This window comes from Bombyx mori, chromosome 7, assembly GCF_030269925.1.
Source record: "Bombyx mori chromosome 7, ASM3026992v2".
Lineage (NCBI taxonomy): Eukaryota > Metazoa > Arthropoda > Insecta > Lepidoptera > Bombycidae > Bombyx > Bombyx mori.
The window spans coordinates 3,037,494-3,053,163 of NC_085113.1; the positions used below are offsets into that span (position 1 = coordinate 3,037,494).

Sequence of the window (15,670 nt, forward strand, 5' to 3'; positions counted from 1 at the left end):
ATTTAAACTAATTCCCACCTAGGCTACGGGACACGAGTCATTCAAGACGTATAAATAAACTTTACACAGCACTGGTAATCAACATTCTTGCAATTTTAACTATTTGCCATTCGACTTGAGAAATACGCTAGTTGTTTCTTCAATTGATTTAATATATACTTTTTTATTTATTAAAGTCTTATCAAAAGAACACATTCGTTGTATTTTTTTTCTTACGTATGCTTTTAGTTTTGAGAGGCTATTTCAGCTTCTCCTTGACGTGTAGGTGAGCTCACGGGTGTCAAACCGGGAGTGTTGCTAACACTGGCTCTAGCAAGAGCAGTGCTTCGCAGAATCTACCACCGGATCGGAAACGAGATCCACTGAGAAGATCCGGCGAGAAACTCATCGGGCTGTGTCTATGGATTGTATGAACACGTTGTATGTTTCAAGATTCCATAATTACAAATCGAAATTTTGCCTATACACATATCTGTCACGAATAATATTGACTTTTAAGTTGGTGGTTAAATAGTTACATGTAATTTTATCTATGTTGAGATCTTCTTCTTTCAAAGTGATAATTGATTCAGCTCACGTACACTGTGAGGACGTATGGACTATAAAATAAATCTGTTTCTACTCCACACTCCAAATACCCATAGTCAATTCTACAATATAGAAAAGTATGTTTCAATACAATTACGTGATTCAGTAGAATTAGTTACGAAGTAATAGTAAGTATGTACTATGTAAGTAATGCAGTAGAATTACGTAATTATCCTGAAACATTCCTTTTAATTCGTTATTACTATTGTTATTACGAATAAAAAACTTATATTTGTTGCCTCACGTGGAACTTTTTTCTTTTTTATTATTATTTAGATGGGTCAACGAGCTCACGGCCCTCCTGGTGTTAAGTGTGTACTAACTGAAAGACTTGATGGCCCGACCCTGGGTAGGTTCATCAAGTTGCATGTTCTACATGCTGCTTGATGAGGCTACCAGGGACGGAGTTGATCCCGCCCCCGCGACTCGTCCCTCTCCCGCGACCTGCCCTCCGACCGCGTCCGACAATCTCGCTTTAGCGATCGACTTCTTTCAGTCGATCAACTTTGAGCGCGTTAACGCTTTGGGCGACGCCATTCGCGCTGCCTCCACTGCACAACACTTTATCGCCGTTGTGCAGGAATACGCTGACGTATACGCGTCATTAAATACGTACGTCCTCCCCTCACTCCGCCGGTAATCAATGGCGTATATAAGTAGAATAAAGCCCCTATCCGTAACGATAGGATTTTTTAACGCTTACGGTCTCGCAAATCAACGTGATCAGGTTTCTGACTTTTTGCGTGACCACCAAATTGATATCTTTTTAGTGCAGGAGACCCTACTTAAGCCCGCGCGCCGTGACCCTAAAATCGCGAACTATAACATGGTCAGGAACGACAGGCTCTCTGCCCGTGGTGGTGGTACCGTCATTTACTATAGAAGAGCCCTGCATTGCGTCCCGCTCGATCCTCCCGCGCTCGCTAATATCGAAGCATCAGTGTGCCGAATCTCACTGACGGGACACGCGCCGATCGTTATCGCGTCCGTTTATCTTCCACCGGATAAGATCGTTCTAAGCAGTGATATCGAGGCGCTGCTCGGTATGGGGGCTCTGTCATTCTGGCGGGCGACCTAAATTGTAAACACATCAGGTGGAACTCACACACCACAACCCCGAATGGCAGGCGGCTTGACGCGTTAGTCGATGATCTCGCCTTCGATATCGTCGCTCCGCTAACCCCGACTCACTACCCGCTAAATATCGCGCATCGCCCGGATATACTCGACATAGCGTTATTAAAAAACGTAACTCTGCGCTTACACTCGATCGAAGTAGTTTCAGAGTTAGATTCAGACCACCGTCCCGTCGTTATGAAGCTCGGTCGCGCTCCCGATTCCGTTCCCGTCACGAGGACTGTGGTGGATTGGCACACGCTGGGCATCAGCCTGGCTGAATCTGATCCACCATCGCTCCCGCTTAACCCGGACTCTATCCCGTCTCCTCAGGATACCGCTGAAGCCATAGACATCTTAACGTCACACATCACCTCGACATTAGATAGGTCATCGAAACAAGTTGTAGCGGAGGACTTCCTTCACCGCTTCAAATTGTCCGACGATATTAGGGAACTCCTTAGAGCTAAGAACGCCTCGATACGCGCCTACGACAGGTATCCTACCGCGGAAAATCGTATTCGAATGCGTGCCCTACAACGCGACGTAAAGTCTCGCATCGCCGAAGTCCGAGATGCCAGATGGTCTGATTTCTTAGAAGGACTCGCGCCCTCCCAAAGGTCTTACTACCGCTTAGCTCGTACTCTCAAATCGGATACGGTAGTAAGTATGCCCCCCCTCGTAGGCCCCTCAGGCCGACTCGCGGCGTTCGATGATGACGAAAAAGCAGAGCTGCTGGCCGATACATTGCAAACCCAGTGCACGCCCAGCACTCAATCCGTGGACCCTGTTCATGTAGAATTAGTAGACAGTGAGGTAGAACGCAGAGCCTCCTTGCCACCCTCTGATGCGTTACCACCCGTCACCCCGATGGAAGTTAAAGACTTGATCAAAGACCTACGTCCTCGCAAGGCTCCCGGTTCCGACGGTATATCCAACCGCGTTATTAAACTTCTACCCGTCCAACTCATCGTGATGTTGGCATCTATTTTCAATGCCGCTATGGCGAACTGTATCTTTCCCGCGGTGTGGAAAGAAGCGGACGTTATCGGCATACATAAACCCGGTAAACCAAAAAATCATCCGACGAGCTACCGCCCGATTAGCCTCCTCATGTCTCTAGGCAAACTGTATGAGCGTCTGCTCTACAAACGCCTCAGAGACTTCGTCTCATCCAAGGGCATTCTCATCGATGAACAATTCGGATTCCGTACAAATCACTCATGCGTTCAACAGGTGCACCGCCTCACGGAGCACATTCTTGTGGGGCTTAATCGACCAAAACCGTTATACACGGGAGCTCTCTTCTTCGACGTCGCAAAAGCGTTCGACAAAGTCTGGCACAATGGTTTGATTTTCAAACTATTCAACATGGGCGTGCCGGATAATCTCGTGCTCATCATACGGGACTTCTTGTCGAACCGCTCTTTTCGATATCGAGTCGAGGGAACCCGCTCCTCCCCACGACCTCTCACAGCTGGAGTCCCACAAGGCTCTGTCCTCTCACCCCTCCTATTTAGCTTATTCGTCAACGATGTTCCCCGGTCGCCGCCGACCCATTTAGCTTTATTCGCCGACGACACGACTGTTTACTATTCTAGTAGAAATAAGTCCCTAATCGCGAAGAAGCTTCAGAGCGCAGCCCTAGCCCTAGGACAGTGGTTCCGAAAATGGCGCATAGACATCAACCCAGCGAAAAGTACTGCGGTGCTATTTCAGAGGGGAAGCTCCACACGGATTTCCTCCCGGATTAGGAGGAGGAATCTCACACCCCCGATTACTCTCTTTAGACAACCCATACCCTGGGCCAGGAAGGTCAAGTACCTGGGCGTTACCCTGGATGCATCGATGACATTCCGCCCGCATATAAAATCAGTCCGTGACCGTGCCGCGTTTATTCTCGGTAGACTCTACCCCATGATCTGTAAGCGGAGTAAAATGTCCCTTCGGAACAAGGTGACACTTTACAAAACTTGCATAAGGCCCGTCATGACTTACGCGAGTGTGGTGTTCGCTCACGCGGCCCGCACACACATAGACACCCTCCAATCCCTACAATCCCGCTTTTGCAGGTTAGCTGTCGGGGCTCCGTGGTTCGTGAGGAACGTTGACCTACACGACGACCTGGGCCTCGAATCAATTCGGAAATACATGAAGTCAGCGTCGGAACGATACTTCGATAAGGCTATGCGTCATGATAATCGCCTTATCGTTGCCGCCGCTGACTACTCCCCGAATCCTGATCATGCAGGAGCCAGTCACCGTCGACGCCCTAGACACGTCCTTACGGATCCATCAGATCCAATAACCTTTGCATTAGATGCCTTCAGCTCTAATACTAGGGGCAGGCTTAGGGACCCCGGTAACCGTACTCGTCGAACTCGACAAAGAGGTCGACGTGCAACCTAACCCATGCATCAGCCCGCTGAGTTTCTCGCCGGATCTTCTCAGCGGGTCGCGATTCCGATCCGGTAGTAGATTCATTCGCGAAACAATTGCTCTTGAGTTGTTAGGTCTCCTTCGGAGGCGCTCGGGCAGTTGTTAGCAAATCCCACCCCTCTTGGCTGAGCCTTTGCTCGCCCACCTGTCCTGGTGAAACTGGAAAGGCCTTCGGGCCACCAGTAAACTTTCAATCATAAAAAAAAAAAAAAAAAAGGACGGAGTTGATTGATTTATTTAAATACTAACATAGTTCTTAAGTTATTTGTAATACTAACACAATATGACACTTTGATGTCTTGAAATAAAAGTTTTTTATTTTATTTTTATTTATAGACATATACAACGTAAATGCCACCACCCATCCTGAGATATGAGTTCTAAAATCTCAGTTTAGTTACAACGACTGCCCCACCCATACCGAAACGCATTAGTTCTTCACGGCACAAACAGGGTAGGGTGGTGGTATCTACCCGTGCGGACTCACAAGACGTCTTACCACCAGAAAAGTTTTAACAATCTAATTTAAATATACTATAAGTTAATTTATTACGAATTGTTTTAAACTTTCGCAGCTATCTAAATTCTACACATAATTTAACGGACTCTTGTTATAATTTTCACATATTTTTTCATTATTTCCCAAGTATAATTATTAAAAACATCCAAACGTTTCCTCAAACAAATTTATACACTAATTATAATACCACAGGGCATAAATACAATTCAACCATAATGATAAAGGTTGAAATAATATCTTTGGTAATGCTAAGCAATAAAGAAAAGCAGTTAATAAGGCATCGTCACGACATTTGACTACATACAAAGCTCATGTGACGTAGATTAAGGATAGATCAGACAGGTCATTCAAGTATGATTATTTAGTAATATAAATAATCAGTACCATATGCTTTTTTAAATCACCAAGAAATATCGTGAATTGAGTACCCATATTTATTTTTTTGCTTAGATGGGTGGATGATCTCACATCCCACCTGATGTTAAGTCGTTACTGGAGCCCATAGACATCTACAAGGTAAATCCGCCACCCACCTTGAGATATAAGTTCTAAGATCTCAGTATAGTTACAACGGCTGCTCCACCCTTCAAACCGAAACGCATTACTGCATCACGGCAGAAATAGGCAAGGCGGTGGTACCTACCCGTCTGGACTCACAAGAGGTCCTACCACCAGTAATTACGTAAATTATAATTTTGCGGGTTTGATTTTTATTACACGATGTTATTCCTTCACCGTGGAAGTCAATCGTGAACATTTCTTAAGTACGTATTGCATTAGAAAAATTGGTACCCGCCTGATGGGATTCGAACACCGGTGCATCGCTAGATACAAATGCAACGGACGTCTTATCCTTTAGGCCACGACGACATTTCTATTTAAAGACGTTTTAATCATAAGCTTACCGCGGTGTTAGCTTCTCAGTCCGCGTCTGCAGAATTTATTGCTTGATTTAAATTATCTTTATGACTTAATTTCAGAATTATTTTGGATACTTCGAATATTTGAATATGTATTTTCGTTGTCACCGATGACTGAGGTCTCCGTTCGTCGATATTTGAATATTTTGCTTATTTGTCAAAAAAAATATCTATTGATGTTATGTTTTCATTTGGTAATTGCTTAAATGGGTTTTTTTTTTAGGTAGACTGTTAGAGAATTGGAACTGGGGGTTGATGCTTCCCGCTTCCATAGGTTTAACCCGCGATCCCCTACAAGTAACCCCTGGGTGGTGCTAAACGGGAGCCGAAAACACAATCGGTGGTAGGACCTAGTCCGACTGGCTGGCGACCACCCTCCAACTAGAGTCTGCCGCCAAATAGCCTAGCTGTGTTCCGGCATGTGGGTTGGAGAGCCAGTTCTATTCCTTTCCTTTCCTCCTCCTTGTTGGGGGTGAATCTTGGTGATACTTGGAACATGCAGAGCAAACGTGCGCGCAAGTCCGCGGGGCGTGGTTTGCTGACGGGGGTATAGGGAGACCCAGTGAAACGGTGCCTGCCGCCGCCCGCCGGTCAGTAGGGGACCTGAACCTGGGTGTCACAACTAAACTCCGCCCCAGGAAGCTGTCCCGCCAACCGGTGTAAAATCCTGTCATGCGGTCGTCGTGCCGGAGTCGGAGACCGGAGTGGATCCCGGCGATCGTATGCAGGGTGGACTGGGGGCCCTTCCATGCCCTGCGTCAGCTTCTCTCGCAACCCCGGATCGAGTGTTCATTGTGCCCTGCGCTTTATTCACGTATTGCCTTGATCTCACCTCTAGCATCCTACGTCTCCAAATCCTTACTCTCCAACTAAAATTATCATGAAAGTCGACAAAAGAAAAAGAGTTTTTTCGGCGGATCCCCATTCCACGTTTAATGTGGATTTCAGCAATGTCAGGGGCCTACACAGTAACCTTGACGCCGTACATCACCACCTTGAGACGGCGCAGCCTGCCCTCTTTTTCCTGACTGAGACGCAGATATCTGCCCCGGACGATACGTCGTACCTCGGATACCCCGGCTACGCATTGGAGCACACCTTCCTGCGTAAAGCCGGGGTGTGCGTGTTTATCCGGGAGGATGTCTGCTGTCGTCGGCTTCGGGGCCTCGAGCAACGGGACCTGTCCCTCTTGTGGCTACGCGTGGACTATGGGGGCTGTACCAGAGTCTACGCTTGCCTGTACAGGTCTCACAGCAGTTATGCGGGGTCAGCTCTGTTTGAGCATGTACAAGAGGGGACTGACCGCGTGCTTGAGCAGTACCCATCTGCGGAGGTGGTGGTCCTTGGTGACTTTAACGCTCATCACCAGGAGTGGTTGGGGTCCAGAACCACTGACCTCCCGGGTCGGGCTGCCTACGATTTCGCCTTGTCCTACGGCCTCTCACAACTGGTGACACAGCCCACCCGTGTCCCAGACATTGAGGGGCACGAGCCTTCTTTGTTGGACCTTCTGCTGACCACTCACCCAGCTGGATACAGTGTGGTGGTCGACGCTCCACTTGGATCGTCTGATCACTGCCTTATCCGTGCTGCCATACCACTCTCTCGTCCTAGTCGTTGAACGACGACCGGGTTTCGAAGAGTTTGGCGGTACAGGTCAGCAGACTGGGATGGAATGCGTGAATTTTACGCATCCTACCCATGGGGGCGGCTCTGCTTTTCCTCCGATGATCCTGACGTCTGTGCGGACCGACTTAAAGACGTGGTGCTTCAGGGAATGGAATTATTCATTCCTTCTTCTGAGGTGCCCGTTGGGGGTCGCAGCAAACCCTGGTATAATAAAGCCAGTAGGGATGCTGCACGCCTCAAGCGGTCTGCATACGTGGCATTTAATGTTGCTAGGAGATGCCGGGATCCTGATATCTCGGAGAAAAGGCGGAAATTTAACGCCGCCTCTAGGTCCTATAAGAGGGCTATTGCCAAGGCGAAGTCGGAGCACGTTGCCAGAATTGGCGAGCGACTGAATAGCTATCCCTCTGGGAGCCGTGCTTTCTGGTCGCTAGCTAAGGCTGCAGAAGGTAACTTCTGCAGGTCTAGCCTTCCACCACTGCGTAAGTCCAATGACAGTCTGGCTCATAGTGCGAAGGAGAAGGCTGACCTTCTGGTCAAGCTCTTTGCCTCATACTCGACTTTGGATGACGGAGGAGCCACACCGCCCAACATCTCCCGGTGTGACAGCTCCATGCCTGAGATTCGCATCACACAGCGTGCGGTCAGGCAGGAGCTTCGGCTTCTTGATGTCCATAAGTCGAGTGGGCCAGATTGCATCCCCGCAGTGGTTCTAAAAACATGCGCCCCTGAGTTGACACCCGCGCTAACGCGTCTATATCGCCTCTCGTACAATACCAACAGGGTTCCGTCTTCATGGAAGACTGCTCATGTCCACCCTATCCCCAAGAAGGGTGACCGGTCGGACCCCTCGAATTACAGACCTATCGCGATAACTTCCTTGCTTTCCAAGGTGATGGAGCGAATCATAAACATCCAACTTCTTAAGTATCTTGAGGATCGCCAGCTGATCAGTGACCGGCAGTACGGTTTCCGTCATGGTCGCTCAGCTGGCGATCTTCTTGTATACCTCACACATAAATGGGCTGAAGCCTTGGAAAGCAAGGGCGAGGCTCTCGCTGTGAGCCTTGACATCGCGAAGGCCTTCGACAGGGTCTGGCATAGGGCACTTCTATCGAAGCTTCCAGCATACGGAATCCCTGAGGGACTCTGCAAGTGGATCGCTAGCTTTTTGGATGGACGGAGCATCGCAGTTGTCGTCGACGGCTGCTGCTCCGATACCATGACCATCAACGCTGGTGTTCCACAAGGTTCGGTGCTCTCCCCCACGCTTTTCATACTGCATATCAATGACATGCTATCTATTGATGGCATGCATTGCTATGCGAATGACAGCACGGGGGATGCGCGATATATCGGCCATCAGAGTCTCTCTCGAAGCGTTGTACACGAGAGGCGATTAAAACTTGTGTCTGAAGTGGAGATCTCTCTGGGGCGGGTCTCCAAGTGGGGTGAACTGAATTCAGTTCAGTTCAACCCATTGAAGACACAGGTTTGCGCGTTCACTGCGAAGAAGGACCCTTTTGTCATGGCGCCGGAATTTCAAGGAGTATCCCTGCAGCTTTCCGCGAGTATCGGGATTTTGGGGGTCGATATTTCGAGCGATGTCCAGTTTCGGAGTCATTTGGAAGTTAAAGCCAAATTGGCCTCTAAAATGTTGGGAGTTCTCAACAGAGCAAAGCGGTATTTCACGCCTGGACAGAGACTTGCGCTTTATAAAGCACGGGTCCGACCTCGCGTGGAGTACTGCTCTCACCTCTGGGCCGGGGCTCCCAAATACCAGCTACTTCCATTTGACTCCATACAGAAACGGGCTGTTCGGATGGTCGATATTCCTGCTCTCGCGGATCGCTTGGAACCTCTGGGTCTACGGAGGGACTTCGGTTCTCTCTGTGTTTTATACCGCATGGTCCATGGGGAATGCTCTGAGGAATTATTCGAGATGATTCCCTCATCTCCTTTTTATCATCGCACCTCCCGCCATCGGAGCAGAGTTCATCCATATTATCTGGAACCGCTGCGTTCATCGACAGTGCGTTTCCAAAGATCTTTTTTGCCACGTACCATCCGGCTTTGGAATGAACTCCCCTCCACGGTGTTTTCCGAGCGCTATGACATGTCCTTCTTCAAACAAGGCTTGCGGAGAGTACTTTATGGTAGGCAGCGGCTTGGCTCTGCCCCTGGCATTGCTGACGTCCATGAGCGACGGTGACCACTTACCATCAGGTGGGCCGTATGCTCGTCTGCCTAAAAAGGCAATAAAAAAAAAAAAAAAAAGAATGCCTATGGCATTAAGTCCGCCTTTATACTTTCTAGTATAAGAAGTTATAAATAAATAAATAAATAAATAAATAAATAAAAGAATAAAATATCTATATAAACGTTAGCGATACTTAGCTGTAGGGTGATTTGTGATTATAACATTAATTATGTAATACGTCGGGTTGTCTTATTTTTTTTTTTCCAGATATTCTGATTAGCTCTGTAATTATTCTAAATAAAAAATATAAATATAGCGCTAATTTTGTGTCGAAAGGCGAGGCTAAATACTTAATAAGAAGAAAAAGGATAAATTCGTTGAATGACGATTTTTTCTCAAAGGTAAATAATGTTGTAAACTTCTTTCAATACAAAATCGACTATCGATGTCTGAAATTAATCATATTTGGCGTTATCTAGCTACTTTTGATTTGCCTTAGTTATAAGATTGTTTAAGATTAACCTGTGACTATTATATTCTAGGATACACTTTAGATTTCCAGTTAGCATTGACATCTTTGTTGATGACATTTACCAGTGACTTGTTTTAAATTTAGAATCCTTAGCTTATCTTAATTTTTTACGATAAAAACTGTCCTTTGGCCCTGCTGTGGTTGTGAAAGTGACTATGAAAGGTTTTTGCTCATTTTTGAGATATCTAAACGAAATTTTTGACCCACAGAATACTGAGACGGCTTGCGATAAATAGTGTGGTACACGTTGAAAGTCTTTCCGGCTTTATCACTGCACTGCCAAAACTCACCCACTCCTCAGATTACAACGTTTTGTTTCACCACGAAGTCTAATTGCTACGATTCCTGGTCTTATACTAGCCATACCTCTGAACGCCTTTCCAAGCTCTCTACTCTTCAAGCATAACACATTTTCAACCGAACCATCACTAGTAACTGCAAACTTTTCCTAATTATCTTTTCAACTTTTCAAACGATTCACGTTTCTGGCCGCAGTCCCAATATTCTTTATCGGAATAATGGATACCTTTATTTTTGCTTTATTGGCGTTTCGAACGAGCATAGCATCGCGTTAGTGGTGGCGTGAGAACAGACAATTTGTTATAAACTGACCATCGCTAGTCCCCATAAGTAACGTAAATTGGATTCATAGTTTTAACCGATACAATGTATTCTTTAAATAATGTGCTTTATACGGGAAATCAATATTAAGTTCTAAACAAGAGTGTCTCGTGAGACTTCGTTATTTTAGCATATATTGAGAGATGATTTAGTTGGATGTAAATTAGTGAATCGACTTATGGTTCATTTAGAGTTTAAGTACTTATCAGTACTTAGTAGTATTAATGCCATAATTGTCTTGATTAAAATTTGTATTATATCCTAGCTAGATGGACGATTGCTGTGAAAAGATTTGGTAATGTGATACCACTCTGGACGAACTTAAAAGCACAATCAAAGGAAGAGGAATACAAGGATATTACGGTAGAATAATAATAGGGAAGTGGTAGTATCTTAGTTTAGTAATAGTTAGAAACTGATCAAATCGTTATGAACTTATGATATCAGAATGAGACATTCATGAATACAAGAATGGAATGGAAAGTTACATGCGGCACTATATCAAATGTAGCCTGTACATTTAAAGAAAATGTAATGTCACTACAGCACTGGTGTAGATATAAAGATTATTCAATAATCAAATATTTGGGTTTTTTTCCTAAAGCCAAAATAAATAAATAAACCATTATGATATATATTTTTAAGTAATTTCACAAACATCATTTACCTCGACTTATTCCTATCTTCTTTTTTATTAAAAATATATAAATAATGGCCTAGATTAGGTCGTAGAGGTATCGGAAGACCGGCATGGTTGACCGATTACATAGCCAGAGCACCGGGATGGTCGTGGATAAGAATGGCGAGCAATCGAACATTATGGTATAAAACAGGGGAAGCCTGAACCAACAGTGAGTACCAAAGGCTCCAAAGTACACATTGCATTATCCTATGTGCATACCTTAACTCGAACATTTGTAAATTATAAAAAAAAGAAGCTGTCGGCTAAAAAGCTTTATTATTTTCAACTGCTTATTCATCTAATCGACTACTGACGAGTTGATTTAGTGATGTTAAAAAATCCGGAAATAATAAAGTAAAATGCTATTAATACTATTGGAGCAAAATATCTTTCAAGGGATTATCGCAGATTTTCGGCAATCGTTGGGGTCCTCGGATTTTGGTCGCCAATTCGAAGATTGGTTTCAACTGCTCTTCGGTAATTCCCTGTAAATAAAAAACCTAGACATTTAACTACAGTTTCGTTAATCCTAACCCTTCCTAAATTAGTAAATTTAAAAAAAATTACCAGAGGATATTTATTTTGCTTTTGCAAAATCACATAATCAGATCTTTCTTGGGTTAATTAGTCAAAAATATAGATATGTTTCCGTTTGAAGAATGAAATAGTCTTTTTCTTTCGGGTATTGTATTTTCTGAGGTTTCACGTAATTAGATTGTGATCGCAACTATTTCGTTGATTATTCTCAGTTGCCAACTGTCACAGTCATCATGCACGTGGGAAAGGCATAGAAAAAAAATCGTGTAAAAGACGATAAATAGATATTTTATTAAGGAGCACAAAGTCTCAACCTAAACCTATGCCAGATAGGAAATAAATGACCAACGAAGAATTAAAAGAATAATGTGACAAGAAATAATGAAACAAAAAAAAAAAAAAAATATCAATTTAAAAAATGCACAACCTAATTGTAACAAAATTCGGTATACAGATAGTTACCTGATTCCTTCGATAAACGACAACAGATATCAGTTTCCCCCAGAGCATTTGCATCAGAAACGGACTAGAACCATCTTTGGAGTCCACTATGTGCAACTGCATCATAGCATCATGAGCTAAGGTTTTATCTGTGAATAATAAGTATATTATTTAAAACTTGTCCATAGAAATATAAATTATCTTATTCACAAACTATTACTGGCCTTTATTAACTTACATTACAATTTATTCTGGTTTCATTTGTGTGACATTGTACTACGTAAGATCATTATGCTACCGCTACATTCATTAATTTTTTAACAAAAATGATTGTGCCAAATTACCCTCAAACATTCCTGGCAATTAACACCCAAGTTGGATATGAATAAAATACTTCGTCTTCAAATATTCGACGTGATATATCATATATTTTGGCTATGGAAAATGATTAATGTCGAAAAGCGAAATTGATGATTGGTGATCATGATGTTTATTCACTACTGTACATTGAATCTCTCTCAATACCAATCGAAATAGGTTTGATGTTCATTGTTTATATTCTTAACTTACGGATTCGGTTTTTATCTAAATCCAAGGATAGAACTTGTTGAAAGCATCCTTTGATTCCAGCCGTAGACTTAGACCAAACATCAAAGGGATGTTCCGTATGGTACCTCTGCCTCACTATCGTGCCTTTCACATCTGCTATTATGGACTTATTTTGAGGTCCATGTGTGGTTCTATTTATCAACCATCGAAGACCGGCCTGTAAAATTTGAAATTATTATGTTTATCATTTAATTTATCGCTTGATGAAGAAAGAATTAATCTCAAACTTGGCGATCAATATTAATTTCCATCATTTACTTGCAACTTGCTCAAGAAGACCAAGGTCGAGTTGAATCATTACGCCAATGAAAGTAATAAGTTAGTGATGAATTAAATCTTACCTCATCAGTTTCGCTGATTTCCATTTTATAACAAGTGACATCTTTATCCGGAAATAACTTCTCTGGTATAATAGCTACAACATGCCAAGTCCCTAAGGCAGATATCAAATCAAAGTCGGCTTGAAAATAACCACAATTTGTACTGTTGGTAACAGCTTCAGAAGTAGTCAGATAAATGGTTAAGAAAACTAGAATGCCACGATACATCTTGTGGAGTTGTCTGAGACGACTAAATCATTTGTTGGTCATTTGCTTTGCAGCTTGGATAAAGACTCATTACTTTATAGAGGTGACATGAAATTTATTACTTTGACCCGATGAATGATTTTTTTTTTAGTCTTAACATTTTCTTTCACTAGTGATATAGTTTTGCCTTTCACGACAATAGCGTATTTAATATGAAAATGTATCTTATGGATAAAGATTTAATGAATTGAGTTGGTTGAGAAGGTAAAGTGACTAAAATGTTTATAGATTTGCATAGGGTAGGAAGAGTTGCATTAGGCTTTGAATTGCCAAATTGCATATTTATTCAAATCGTTCTAAACTTGTTAAACTCTGTGATAGTTGATGAAAATTTAGTTATAAGAATAGCGTGGGTTTCAATTTCGTGTTGCGATGAGATAATTTGCGTTTATGTCTTAACCGACGTGAATTATCCAATTCAAAATACACTAAACATTATGACCTAATTTTTGACGGCCTTCTACGAGTACAATGAAACCACGTTTAAGCTCCTTCTGTGTATTATAATTCTGGTAATGTAAATAAATTTTACTTTCACACTTTTTTTATGCATATTTTGAAAATTTCAACACGAATTTGGATTCGAAATTTAACTAAATAAAGCGACTAGGCCTTTAAATCCGCTGCTATGCGTATGGGTTTGCAACTAAAAGTTAATTAGTTCAAACTCATGGCTTTATTGCAGCGTATCTGGTGTGGGATCATAATATTTGTAGTCGTCGAGGGCTAACGGATAAGACGTCGGATGCATTCGTGTTGGGCGATGCACCGGTGTTCGAATCCCGCAGGCGGGTACAAATTTTTCTAATGAAATACGTACTCAACAAATGCTCACGATTGATTTCCACGGTGAAGGAATAACATCGTGTAATAAAAATTAAACCCGCAAAATTATAATTTGCGTAATTACTGGTGGTAGGACCTCTTGCGAGTCCGCGCGGGTGGGTACCACCACCCTGCCTATTTCTGCCGTGAAGCAGTAATGCGTTTCAGTTTGAAGGGTGGGGCGGCCGTTGTAACTATACTTGAGACCTTAGAACTTATATCTCAAGGTGGGTGGCGCATTTACGTTGTGGATGTCTATGGGCTCCAGTAACCACTTGACACCAGGTGGGCTGTGAGATCGTCCACCCATCGAATTAATAAAAATAAAAAAAATACGCCTCACCTCCACTATCAAGAGAACTGATGAAACAAACAAACGAACGATACTTTTACTTTTTAATTTAGCATATTTTTGTTGTCTATATCACCTACTTCCACAGTTCCGAACACCTCACAGTCTTCGGAAAAAAAGTATGGCGAAAACCGAAGAAAACATAAAAAAAATTATATGCGTTTTTTTTATTGCTTAAATGGGTGGACGAGCTTACAGCTCACCTGGTGTTAAGTGGTTACTGGAGCCCATGGACATCTACAACGTAAATGCGCCACCCACCTTGCGATATAAGTTCTAAGATCTCAGTATAGTTACAACGGCTGCCTCACCCTTCAAACCGAAACGCATTACTGCTTCACGGCAGAAATAGGCAGGACGGTGGTACCTACCCGCGCGGATTCACAAGAGGTTCTACCACCAGTAAAAAGTAATATAATAAATATAATATAATAATAGTAATAAAAGTAATAAGTAATAAATAAACACCTTTTTGGCATCGCATTGTACCAAGAATACCCTCGAATAGTCGAAAATAAAATTTCCTAGTGCTCCACTCCTTGATTCACGGTTACGACAGATTCAACTTAACACGGATATTTATTACGTACGAAGAATGGACGTAACGTGGTTTCGGAATCACTGTTTTCAACGCTAAGTCCATTCAAAAACATCTCAGGAATTATATTCTTGGCCATACAAAAATACGGTCATTGTTTAAAAAGTCAAAACCTACATACATTTGCTTGAACAAAGGCAGTAAAAACGGTTTATGGACTTGTTATTGCCATCCCAACGGACTGCGGGCTTGGTCCGAGTCAAGAAAATCCGAGATGTAAAACTTTGTAATTAAAAAAGTTCTTTTTATATTCTGCAAACTCTGTTCATCGAATTAAATATTATTAGTTCATGAACTAGGACGCCACGTATTAAAATTGTAAAAAAATATTCTATTTAATTCTGAGGGGGCTATTGTGTTTAAAATGATTTTGGCACACATTTAATATTTAGGTCTGGTACTAATAAACAAATTTTAATGTTTAACATCCATTCACGTCATGCTATAACTTGTACCATACATGAAAACGAAGCA

The 15,670-nt window shown here is 42.9% G+C and overlaps 1 protein-coding gene across 1 annotated transcript; it reads right to left on the minus strand.

The window, feature by feature from the left end:
• Positions 1-11,506: 11,506 nt before the first annotated feature.
• LOC101745366 (uncharacterized) lies at positions 11,507-13,437 on the minus strand. The gene is made up of 4 exons (XM_004923251.5): positions 13,176-13,437; positions 12,796-12,991; positions 12,247-12,374; positions 11,507-11,732 (listed from the first exon to the last, which is right to left on the minus strand). The coding sequence occupies exons 1-4, from the start codon at positions 13,380-13,382 to the stop codon at positions 11,619-11,621; spliced, it is 645 nt and encodes a 214-aa protein (XP_004923308.1). The 5' UTR covers positions 13,383-13,437; the 3' UTR covers positions 11,507-11,618.
• Positions 13,438-15,670: the final 2,233 nt, after the last annotated feature.